Source organism: Tenrec ecaudatus, chromosome 10 (assembly GCF_050624435.1).
Source record: "Tenrec ecaudatus isolate mTenEca1 chromosome 10, mTenEca1.hap1, whole genome shotgun sequence".
NCBI lineage: Eukaryota > Metazoa > Chordata > Mammalia > Afrosoricida > Tenrecidae > Tenrec > Tenrec ecaudatus.
In genome coordinates, this window is record NC_134539.1 from 135,761,403 (window position 1) to 135,773,659 (window position 12,257).

The following is a 12,257-nucleotide window of genomic DNA, read 5'->3' on the forward strand; positions in this document are numbered from 1 at the left end:
ACTCACAATGTGTGGATTATGGGTATAGACTTTAATAGTTCTTACTTTGAATAAAAGCAAAAGTCTGGCCCGGTTTCCTCACCTCTGAGGCATACATCAGCGAGACCCTGTGATGCAGTGTAATTTAAATACACGTCGAACTTTGCATGAAATCTGGGTCCTAAACCAACATCAAGGTGCCTTGCCCTCTAATCTGCCTCTGCTCATTTGCTTTGTGACTTGCTTGGTGGACTAGGAGATAAGCCTCCATCGCGCCTGGCGCGCAGAACCACTCAATAAGGGGTAGGTATTACGTAGTAGCTCTGAAAATTTAGCCCATCAGGAATAATTAAGAGGGGTGCGTTAGGCACGGAGAAGGGTCACCACCTCTATCAACACTGCACGCAAAGCAGACCGCGGGGGCTCAGTTGCGGAGGGTAGAGACTGCATCTCCCAGTGTGCTTTGCGGCGCGGCGGGTCCGCCTTAACCAGGGCCGTCCCCGCGGGACGGCGCGTCTTTCCGCGGGGGCCCCGGATGCGGATGCCGCCTGGGCTCCGTGGGCGTGGCCTCAGGGTGGCGCTGAGCCCTGAGAGTCTCTCATTGGCTCTGGGCCTTCCGGTTGTACGAGGCGCGGGAAAGGGGGCGGTGGCTGCGGCGCGCCGTGCTCCTGCGATAGCCAATCGGAAGCCTGGCCTGGCTTTGGCGGGAGGCAGGAACGCCGCAACCCTGCAGATTTGGCGCCAGCGCGGTGGACCTCTGCTGCTGCCGGCGTCTGGGTAGCAGCTTCGTGTGCGAGACGGAAAGCAGCCTGCGCTGAGGTGACAAAGCCCCGTGAGGTGGGACGGTGGGGACTGCGGACGAGGAAGGTGCTCGGGGCGAGGGCAGCGGGATCCGGGGCGGGGAGGCGAGCCGATCCTCGGAGGGGTGCTGACCGCAGTGCGTGGGGCCGGGGGCTGAGGGAGGGGGGTTGGGGTGCGGGGTGGAAACGGCGTGCGGGCGCCGAGCGCTCGAGTCTCCCCGCGGAAGGTTTCTCTCCGGGACGGCTCTGGAGGCGGCGTCTGCGCCACGTTTGCTCTGCGCGGCTCACCTCGGGCCTCTCTGTACCTTCTCCTCATGTGGGACCCGGGGACCCCGAGAGTCTGGGGTAGGAGGCCGGATGGCGCGGTGGACTATAACTTGGGCTGCGAACCACGAAGTCGGCGGTTCAAACGCACAAGCCCCTGGGTCCTTGCAAAACTACCCGTAAAGTGCCGATAACTGCCTCGGACACTCAGTAGGTAGCGATCGCTTTGTTTGGTCACGCAGCGGAAAGGAACGCTAAGCTATTGCTGTCACATAATTGACTCCTGAAGTGGGTGTTGACCATGAGCTCCAATGAACAACTGTAGCAAGCAATTTCGAATCGGTGATGTCCCGCACTCAGAAAGAAGAGCCTCTGGGGCGTTCAAGGCTTGTCTTAAAACGTGAGGTGTGACGGCTAAGTCCACACAAAAGAAACACAGCTTGTGTGATTCAAGAATTGTGCGTGAAAAAAATCCAAGACCAAAGGAGGGAATGGGACTCGATCTTAAAGTCCGAGCATTCAGTTTGCACAAGGCCGTAGGTGACGGTGGGAGCCCAAAATCCATTTGCAGGGTCCCCATCGTCAACATCCCCGCTGACCATTGACCAGGGATGTGAACAGCCTGGCTATCAGAGTGTTAAGGAAACGACTGATGCCGAGGTAGTTAGGTTAAAATTTAATACCATTTCATTTGCTCTCCCATTTGACCCATTTTAAACTTGTTTTAGTTTTTATTATGTTCTGTTATATTTTCAACTGAAGTTTTCTGTTATCTTTTTAACTGAGGTTTTCTGTTACTGTTGGGGGTTTGTTGTTTTTTTTGGTATGTTTTTCTTCATATGAAATCCAGGATAGTTGAATCTATAGAGACAGTAACTGGATTAATAGTTTCTTGTTTTTATGCCAGAGGTTGAAGGGAATTGCGCTAAGAATGAGTACAAGAATGCAAACTACAATCATGGTCTATAATTGTAGATTTTCTTTTTGCGATAGTTAAAAAGCAAAACCAAGTGAAATTAATTTAACAATTTAATCCAATACACCCAAAATATTATCATTTTAGCATGTAATCAATATAAAAGAATTGATGGTATGAAAAAAGTAAGAGCATGTTCTAAAATTATCGTGGTGATTGCTCAACTCTTAAATATGTTTAAATTTAAGTTAAATGGTAGGTGGACTTTATGTCATTAAAACTTGTTTTATTTAAATTCTGTGTTCTTTCCCCTTTTCTTTTACATACTAGTTGGCTGTCTTGTTCTTTCTACCAAATAGCCGAGTTGCCATTATGCCTCAAACCCGATCTCAGACGCAGGCTATAATCAATTTTCCAAAAAAGAAGCTATTGCGGTCATCGGAGAAAGCTAAAAACGGTCGGGACACCAAACTAGAGCTCGCAAATGTTCAAGCTCCTTCCCGTTCTCCTTGTGAAAAAATCCTGCCTCTCAGCCCCAGGAAACGGCTAGGTAAGCTGTCTGTCTCCTAGGTACAACTTCTGGACAAATCTCTCATCTGACACTATTGCCAATGGCCCTGTAGGATTTTGTAACTTGTCTCAAAGGTTTATGAAACTAGGAAAAACAAGTAGGTGGCGTCTTGGGTACCTTTTCCTCCGTGTTGTGGAGCAGTGGTGGCAGTGCTTTCCTGTTTTAGAACAGCTGAGCACTTGTTTCTGATGGGGAGGAGGGATGATTTGCCAGAATCCTGGGGAGTGACACAATCAAGCCAGTACTTCTGGCATAATGGGAGAAGCCAGGGGTGCTACAGTGGACAGGAAAGACCCACAACAAAGAATGCTCCCTTTCAGGATGCTAGTGGTGCGCAGCTTGTGAAATACTGAGTGGAACAGTCTTAGGATTTCTTCCCGTGAAAACTTGCCGGTTTGGGAGTCTCTGAGAGTAATGAGACTCAGGGGTGCCCTCTGGTGGTCAGTACTCTGATTTCGAGGCCATTCTCTTTCTGGTTGTCATGGTTCCATCCCAGGTTGAAATTTCCCCCTTGATGGGGAAGCAGAGGTCTTTGGGAATCCTTTTACTCGCCGCTGTCACAAATGGACTTTCATCTGTTTTAGGGGATGACAACCTATGCAACACTCCCCGTTTACCGTCCTGTTCGCCACCAAAGCAAGGCAAGAAAGAAAATGGGCCCCCAAGCTCACGTATGCCGAAGGGGGGGCGCAGGTTGGTATTTGACAATCAGCTGGCAACTAAGTCTCCCGGGAAAAGAGAACAAGTCAGAGCTCACCAAAACAAGGCACTTCCTCCAGTCCAGAAGAGCCCGGAGGCGGCAACACAGCCTGAGCAGAGAAGGCCACTGGAGAAAGAAGCAGCCGGGATAAGACTGTTCAAGCAGGAAGGTTCGTTTACAGTTGGCAGCTGCCCATGCATTCTTGTAAAAAGGCTGATGGCTGTAAGTGAAACCCAGTGGGTCTTCCTAGTGACCTTCCGTTGTGCCTAATTGTCCTTTCACGTCTGGCACAGGCACTTGCTACCAGCAAGCAAAGCTGGTCCTGAATACAGCCGTTCCGGATCGGTTGCCTGCCAGGGAGAAGGAGATGGATGTCATCAGGAATTTCCTGAAGGAGCACATCTGTGGGAAAAGAGCTGGAAGTCTTTATCTTTCTGGTGCTCCTGGAACTGGAAAAACTGCCTGCTTAAGCCGAATTCTGCGAGACCTCGAGGTACACAGAGAATTCAAATTACGGTGCTCTTGCTAAAATAAAAGGCCTTGGGGGGGGTTGTCACACTCCCAAAAAAGGGTTCCTTCCTTCGTTCCTTCCTTCCTTCCTTCCTTCCTTCCTTCCTTCCTTCCTTCCTTCCTTCCTGTTTCTTTTCAAATGAAAGCGAAGCTTTTGGTCTTGTATGTGGTTAGCTCCGGGAAAACATTCTTCTTTCCATCAAATCTTTATCTGAGGCCAAAGTAACTCTTGGATTTTATTTTTTTTTTTCTAGAAGGAACTGAAAGGCTTTAAAACTATCATGCTGAATTGCATGTCCTTGAAGAATGCTCAGGCCGTGTTCCCAGCTATTGCTCAGGAGATTTACCAGGAAGGAGGATCCAGGCCAGCTGGGAAGGACATGATGAGGAAGTTGGAAAAACACGTAACTGCAGAGAAGGGCCCGATGATGTAAGCATTGCACTGCTGCAAGGCCTATTGCCCACACCTTCCCATCTGAGCCACCAGTTTGCTCGTAAAGAACATTTCCTATCTTTGATATGTGAGAGGAGGCAGGTAGATAAACGTCAAAGCGAAGAAGAAAAACACATTTCTAATTCCATATTGGGAGGGGAAATTATTTTTTTTTTAATGACTTGAAGGTACCCAGGTGTTCCCATTTCGTGATCAGGGTTGTCATGTCATTTCAACAGTGGATTGTACATGGGACAGGAGATGATACTCTCGAACGGGTCTGGGCTCTAGGAATGGAACCTATAGTCAGCCCAGACTAAGCAGATTGGGGGTTTGGGAAGGTGGAGCCAGATGCTAATTATTGCTCTCCCTCTGCAGTGTGTTGGTGTTGGATGAGATGGACCAGCTGGACAGCAAGGGGCAGGACGTATTGTACACACTGTTTGAATGGCCATGGCTAAGCAGCTCTCGATTGGTGTTGATTGGTTAGTGCTTGTTCGCTGACATTACATGGTGACTCAGAAGTACCATCATCTCTCTTCAGCTTACTTACCTCCTACTTTCTCTAAAAACCACCTATGTGCTTAAGATAGCAGTAACTTTTAATTGTACTTTAAGTCTGAATAGGAATTACATTATACTACATTTCAGAGGTCATTAATTTTTGGAGAATCTGGTCTTGCTGATTGGTGTTAATGCCTTCTATATCTCACTTAAAAAGAGTGCTTTGGGATGACTGCATGACTTAACTAATGACTCCCGGGGGCCCGGTGTGAAGCCATCGGGGTGCTGGATTCTAACTGGGAATTTTCTGTTACTTTCAAATGGTTGGCTTTTCTTCCAGGGTGATTTGATTAATGATTAGTCTTCATCTCTTCCTTAGGTATTGCTAATACCTTGGATCTTACAGACAGGATTCTGCCCAGGCTTCAAGCTGTTGGAAAATACAAGCCCCAACTGTTGAACTTCCCACCTTACACCAGAAATCAGATAACCACTATCTTGCAGGATCGGCTTAATCAAGTAAGTGCCGAATATATGTTCTTTGGGGCACCTGTGGTGGGAAAGCATCGCCCCCTGCCATGTTCAGTCCGACCTTACAAGACAGTCAAGCGCTAAGGCGCAGTGGAGCTGTCCCCTTCGATGTTCCAGGCTGTGGGTCTTCACAGAAGCAGGTGGCCCCAGTCTGTTTCCTATGGGGCCGTTGGGCGAGTTGAAGCACCCTGTTTGGTTAGCGACTGGATGTTTTAGCCACTGCACCACCAGGGCTCCGGGAAAACCTACTCACAATGCGTCAAGAGTATGTTGCCTAGGTTGCTTTCCGTACCAGCGGTGGGGCTCTTACGGTTGTAGTGAGAGCGCATACCTGCACTTCCGCATCTGGCGCCCTCTCCTGGCTGCCCCCGGGTTGAAATGAAAGTAGCAATTAGAGGAGGCACTGCAGTGCTTCCTGGCTGTTAAAAATTGGGCCTATCGAACCTTTTTTTGTATTCTAATGACTATTCCCCATTTCTGAATCTACCATATTCCTACAAAATGCTGAACCGTGTGAAACCCATCATGAACGCCTCCATCTACTTCTAGGCAAAAAGAGGATCTCTTAGAGCAGCGGTTCTCAACCTGTGGGCCGTGACCCCTTTGTGGGGGGCGGTCAGAGGACCCTTTCACAGGGGTCGCCTGATTCCTAACAGTGGCAAAATGACAGTGATGAAGTAGCAACAAAAATAATTTTATGGGGGGAGCAGGGAGGAGGGGGAAATGAGCTCATACCAAGGACTCCAGTAGAAAGCAAATGTTTTGAGAATGATGATGGCAACAAATATACAAATGTGCTTGACATAATGGATGGATGGATGGATTGTGATAAGAGTTATACGAGCCTCCAATAAAATTATTTTAAAAAATAAAACAATAATAATTTTATGGTTGGGGGCTACCATAACATGAGGAACTGTAGGAAAGGGTCACGGTGTTAGGAAGGTTGAGAGCCACTGTCTTAGAGGAACAGGGTGGTCCATTACGTTTAGGCTTAGCTATGAAAATGTTTATGACTTGGGCCCTAGATTCCAGAAAAGGGAAATCTCCTAGTCCCTTTCTCTGTGTTGTCCAAAGGTGTCTAGAGAGCAGGTTCTGGATAATGCTGCCATTCAGTTCTGTGCCCGCAAAGTCTCAGCTGTGTCGGGTGACGTTCGTAAAGCGCTGGATGTTTGCAGGTGAGTTATGGCCCTGTGGGTCGCTTTTATTAAAAAAAGAAATACTGTTAATTGTCTCATGTAACTCAAGTGACGATGGCCTAAGAGGCTCCATTCTGGGACTTTTTATGCTCAGAAAGGAGGGCTTGTGTCTCAGTGGGGAGCTCTGCATTTCCACCGTGTTAATGTCTGAAGCATTATCAGTCCATTACCTACGGAGGGAGAAACAAATGAGATGTTGCTGGCACTCCCTGTGGTGATTATAGATTGGTTAATTACATTTGTATTAAAAAAAGACTCCAGTTTACTTTTCCATTAGCTGGTCTCAAGCAGGTTTATTTATGGACCTGAACCATCGTTGCCGTTAGAGTTTCCCCCCCTTTCCCTTGCTTTTGTGAGCACCCTGCCCTCCAGTTTGTGATCCTCCAGGCCTCCCTCTCCTCCATCCCTCTGCCCCCCCTGCTGGGGAGCGCACCATGCTGACTGATGGAAACTCTGCTTTCCCAGTGGGGACACTGGGTCCATTAAAACGATACTCGCTGTGCTAGCCTGCTGGTCCAGCCTCCTGCTACTGTCATGCAGAAGATCCAGGTCTGGCTTATGGCTTCCTGTGGGCAAAGCACTTTGGAGAGAGCAGTGGGAGAGAGCTTTTCCTCGGCTAGATGGCATGATCCTGGATTTGAGAGTCCCTTCATCAGCAAGGAACTTGGGGAAAGACTGCAGCTGTGAGTCATGGCCATGCAGGCGGGGAGGTTAGGCCTCCATGCAGCCGAAATCGAGCGTGGGTCTAGTACATGTGGCCTGAGCTCACTCTTCAGAGATGCCCACCCTGTACTTGCTCTCCCCATCCAGGCCACTTTCCCTGTATCCAAGCTGTGACCCTCAGCTGCATGTGTGCTGACCTTCTTGACTTCCGCAAGAGGAAGCAGCAGTACTGGAGTTTCTCAAATGCTCCAATCATGAATTGTTGCAAGGCCGCGAAGCCCCTTTCAGCTGAGACAACCCTGTTTTGTTTGAGGGGAGAGCGAGTCTTTAAACATTATTAAGAAAACAATTTTAATTAAGGTGCTTGGTTATAAGTAAAACTTTGTTTTTTTAATAGGCGAGCTATTGAAATTGTCGAGTCAGATGTCAAAAGCCAAACTATCCTCAAACCACACTCCGAATGTAAGTAGTTGATCTTTCTGTATTGGAAACTTGGCTTTTCTGAAAGGTGAAATGAACAGAGTGAAATCCACAACTGCCTGTTTTATGTGTGTGTCTGTACTTTTGGTCCTTTTCAGTTTTTTTGCCCGCCAGCACCGCATCCTCCACACCTTACTGGACACGCATTCCCTCGGGCGTTAACATGCATGGCTGGGACCAAGGACGTGTCCTTGCCAGCCCTGCCTTATGAGACTCTGGGTCAGCTGTCCTCTGGGTGTGTACGCTGAGTGCATGTAAGGTCTCGGTGCTGGGAGGTTCTGGTAATGAAGGCCGGCCAGGTGACGGAGCGGAGTTCAATCGGGATATCACAGATCCTCTTCCTACAGTGAACTGCAGGCTTTTAAAACTGACGAGATTAATGTCCCTCTCCGCTTCGCTGTCATCTGTGGCCCCAAACTAAGTGTCTTCCCAGTCTTTGATTTCCAGTGGTAACCTTTGGAAACGAGACCCATCGATTTGCTGATTTCCTGTACCTCTATACCTGCCAGGAATGATTACATTTGCTGGTAGCACTATAGTTTCACTTAGAACTTCTTTTCATCAACTTGTTACAATAAAATCAGTATGTAAGAAGTAGCCAAACTTCATGCTTGGGCTGATTGATGGTGTAGGCAATACATGCCAATGTGTAAACTGGGTGCTGGTTTCTTCTTTCTCTTTTCCAATTTTTTTTTAAGACAAATCGTTTTCTTACTATTTAAAATTGCAAGAATCTTAGAATTTGATTAGCACCCGTCGCAGCCTTGTAGAGTCTCCTGTCATGAAAAGGAACTGTAGCCGCTTTGAGGGACCTTAAAGATCTCAGTGATCCTTCGGGCTGGTAACGTGGCTTTACGGCTGCCGGCTTTCTCTAATTTCCTAAAGGCCTGCAGGAACACATTAGGTAAACAGAATGGGGTTTTTTATTTCACTCTTTCCAATATAAAAGAGGAGGTAAGTTCTTGGCATCAATTAGTAGACTAACCCAATTCCTGTCTTTTGACTTCTAGAATGCGTGGTGTTGGCTTTTAAAGGTTGCAGAAGGCTACAGGGACCTGACTTCAATTTAGATCACAGAAGGAACTTTCCACTCCTAGAATTCCCTGGGTTTCTGTGAAACAGGGTGTTCTCCGGCACTGAAGAGATGATCACGTGGTGGGATTTTGTAGAGGGGGCTCTGCTGTCTGGTGCGGAGCAAGAACAGATCTCTCGATTCCTTTCAACGTGCAGGTTTTGTTTGGTCAGGGATCTCTGGTGCTGCCGGCTAGTTGTCTACAGCATCCTGCTTATTGTACTCAAGGAGACAGGAATTGTCAGGGGGCTGCAGTCCATCTCAGGCAGTCACTCTGGGGCAATCCCTCCCCATCTTGCCACTTGGCATCTCCCAACAATGGGGCCATAGTCCTGGGCCTGCTTCCTGGCAGCTTCCTAACCTCCAACTTTTGCCACGGGGCTATCTACTAAGATATATCCCACGCCGTCTTTACAAGTGCTGCTGGACTGTGTGGGCAAGTGAACCAAATCTCACAGGTCGTGTGGAGAGGCCGTCCAGAGGACTGGTGTGGCGTTTGACTTTACAGACCACAGGGAGCCCCGTCATTGGGTTCAGGGGATTGGGTTCTCTGTAAAAACTTTTTTTTCCTCTTCTTAATTTCCAAGCATCGCCGCCATCTTTGCTTTAAGATTCGGTTCTTTACCTTTGAGATATCAGGAACTTTGGTAGTTTTCTGTGTGATGACTGTTTTCTGAGGAAGATTTTGTCTGTGATTGAACTTCTGCTACACAGGGCAAAAGAGCTTGCTCTTCTGACCAGAACAAGAACCCTCCCTCCCTGGTGTCATGTGGGCCTCTCTCTCATGGTAGTATTTGCCTCACGTCCTCAGAATAGGACTCCCTGCCATCGAGTCAGTGCTGGCTCAGAGCGGACCCTCCTGTGGGTTTCTGAGACTTCACGGTGTATGGGAGTAGAAAGCCCAATCTCTGTCCCTGGGGGCTGCTGGTGGTTTCAAACTGCTGACCATTCGGATCATAGCCCAAATCGTAACCACTACACCACCAGGACTCCTGGCTTCCTGTCCAAGGGCTGCCATACCCAAAACATCACAAACGGGTGGTGTTCTTTATAAAGAACAGACATTTATTTTCTCCCAGTTCTGGAGACTGGAAGTCCAACTCCGGCTCTCCACTGTGTCAGCCCCTTCTCTGGGTCTCGTAGTTGATGATCCTTTACAGATTAAAGATGCGGCTGCTCTCGTCATCAGTCTCCCCTGTTCTTCACAGACGACGTGTAGGTGGAATCCACCCTGTTCTGACATGACGTCATTGGCACAGCTACCTGCAAACGTAGACATGGGTACTGAGGTTGAGGTTCCAGTACACTTTCAGGGGGTTGGGGGCACAATGCAACCCCTACCTGTGATTCCACTCCCATCTTTGGGCTTCCAGGGAGTTGGAACCTCTGCTCTGCCCCCATACAGCTACCCTTGAACTTCCTGTAGCTCAGCGGTCCTCAACCTTCCAAATGCCGCGACCCTTTCATACAGTTCTTCGTGTTGTGACCCCCCTCAATCATAGAATTAGTTTCGTTGCTAGTTCATCACTGTCATTTTGTTACTGTGATGAATCAGGTGACCCCTGTGAAAGGATCATTCTACCACAGATTGAGAACCACTGCTGTCGCTAAACCTTAGTGTCATTTATCTCCACATAAGTACACACCCTATTTTAAAAAGCTAACTAAGCGTGATTGATTTACTTACTTTCTAGGTAAATCGTCCTCTGAGCCTGTGATTCCCAAGCGAATCGGTCTTGCTCACATAGCCCAAGTTATTTCAGAAGTTAATGGGAACGGGATGCCTTTGGGCCAAGAAGGAGAGCAAGACTCCTTCCCTCTCCAACAGAAGATCCTAGTCTGCTCTTTTCTGCTCCTGACCAGGCAGCTGAAAACCAAAGAGGTCCCTCTGGGGAAGGTAAGTCAGGAGTGTCAGCTGGCGGAGGTGAGGCGAGAAGCTGCTTCACAGAGCAGATGTTTTCCAAAAGGCCGACTAGGCCCCAGCTGATCTGATTTAGGAAAGCTCAGTTTGTTTAGTAAAAGCTAAAACCAGTCCACAGTCAAGTCTATGCCGATTCAGAGTGACCCTCGAAGACAGGGTGAAACTGTTCCCTAGGGTATCTGAGGCTGTAACCTTCACGGAAGCAGTGCCTCGTCTCCGTGAATTCGAGCCACAGTCAACACTGGCTGGCAACCCCGTGCATGGCCCGCTGCGACACCAGGGCACCTGTAAGTTCTGGCGCTAGAACCAGCTGATGGCCTTCTCGTGGGTTGTGCTTGAGAATTTAGCATCTTGAAAAGGGATTCAGATCTCTTTTAGGCAAGCCCAGGCGTGTGTTTTTAAGATTGTAAGGTAACTCGTAAGTTGTGACTTCGCTAACACCTGTTCTCCCTTTTTTCCTCCTAGTTATATGAAGCCTATAGTACCGTCTGTCAGAAACAGCAGGTGACAGCTGTGGACCAGTCGGAGTGTTTGTCACTTTCAGGGCTCTTGGAGGCCAGGGGCATTTTGGGGTTAAAGAAAAACAAGGAAACCCGCTTCACAAAGGTATAGCTGCTGCTTTCTGACTGCGCTTTTCATGGTTCTGTTCTGGAGAACTTCTTGGCCAAAGGGAAAAAATAAAAAACTAGATAAACAGTCTGGTTCTTGTTAGGTGGGGTTTAAAGTATGAGGATGGGGCCAGGGTGTTGAGGCGATTTTGTTTTTTTTCAAGGAGGATTTTGCCTCTGGCGTTAGTTCCATTCTACAGGACAAAATAGTTGGTTGTGGCCAGAAGAAAGGACAGTATGTAACTTGTTTCCTTTGGAGGAGGAGTTTTTCCTGTGATGGAGCTTTGTGTGGTGATAGCTTTTTCTGGGTTCTGCATGGAAAGAAAAACTTTTCTCTTTTTTCCAGGTGTTTTTGAAGATTGAAGAGAAGGAAATAGAACATGCTCTGAAAGACAAAACCTTCACTGGGACGATCTTAGCTGCTGGGTTGTCCTAACCGCCTCTCGCTCTTAAGGCCCCACCCGAAAGTGGTCAGCTGCCATTTGTGGAGCTGTGAAGTCTTCAATTGTGAACTTTATTTTCAGGCCCTGAAACAAGTGTCACCTCTTTACTGGAAACGAATGAATTTTAATCTACAGACGTGTGAACACTAGCACAGAAAAGTATCCTCGAGTCTTTTTGTTTTTACCCATAACAAGGACCAAGTAGACCAATCTTTGTCAGTTTCTTTTACTACCTCTGCCATTCCTCTGTCTCCTACGAACACTCTTGCAAGTATCCAGGGGTGTGTGTGTGTGGGATGTGCACCTGTTTACCTCTGGGGTTCATGTGTTTTGGGTTGGAGTATGAAGACTGGAAAAGGATGATGCAGGAAACACTGAGCAAGTCCCTCGCGGCGGTTTGGAGGACACTTTGGTCAAAGAATTTCTTTGGGAGTATTCCGTGTGCACACCACAAGCGTGACTACACGCCGACGTTTTAGAGATTCGTCGTGTTATCGGGCCGGTGGCAAAGGAAAACGGAATGCTACAGATTGTGAATCTGTTTCGTTTCCAGTCATGGTCTTTGTCTAAGCACTTGCACTTTAAGCATCTAGAAGCTTTCCGGTGGTAATGTGAAAATTCTCAAGCTGTCCCCAGATGAAGCTGCGTGTGTCAAGACTCCTG

At 48.0% G+C, this 12,257-nt stretch overlaps 1 protein-coding gene across 3 annotated transcripts; it reads left to right on the forward strand.

Annotated features, from left to right (window-relative positions):
• The first annotated feature begins 671 nt into the window (after window positions 1–671).
• CDC6 (cell division cycle 6) lies at window positions 672–12,257 on the forward strand. 3 transcript variants are annotated; one of them, XM_075561786.1, is made up of 12 exons: window positions 672–798; window positions 2,290–2,509; window positions 3,115–3,399; window positions 3,524–3,723; window positions 3,995–4,170; window positions 4,552–4,658; window positions 5,057–5,196; window positions 6,286–6,386; window positions 7,468–7,532; window positions 10,317–10,519; window positions 11,009–11,149; window positions 11,498–12,255. In XM_075561786.1, exons 2-12 carry the CDS (start codon window positions 2,332–2,334, stop codon window positions 11,585–11,587), a joined length of 1,686 nt encoding a protein of 561 aa, XP_075417901.1. In that variant the 5' UTR covers window positions 672–798; window positions 2,290–2,331; the 3' UTR covers window positions 11,588–12,255. The 3 variants fall into 3 exon arrangements, with proteins under 3 accessions (XP_075417901.1, XP_075417902.1, XP_075417899.1); XM_075561787.1 differs by having other exon boundaries at window positions 673–816; window positions 3,998–4,170; window positions 11,498–12,257; XM_075561784.1 differs by having other exon boundaries at window positions 673–816.

Excerpts from the sequence above, each read along its gene's own strand:
- CDC6 (XM_075561786.1), top strand. The coding sequence starts at position 2,332 with ATGCCTCAAACCCGATCTCAGACGCAGGCTATAATCAATTTTCCAAAA. Across the intron at positions 3,724-3,994 it reads GAATTCTGCGAGACCTCGAG|AAGGAACTGAAAGGCTTTAA; the intron begins GTACACAGAGAA and ends TTTTTTTTCTAG. Across the intron at positions 5,197-6,285 it reads TGCAGGATCGGCTTAATCAA|GTGTCTAGAGAGCAGGTTCT; the intron begins GTAAGTGCCGAA and ends TGTTGTCCAAAG.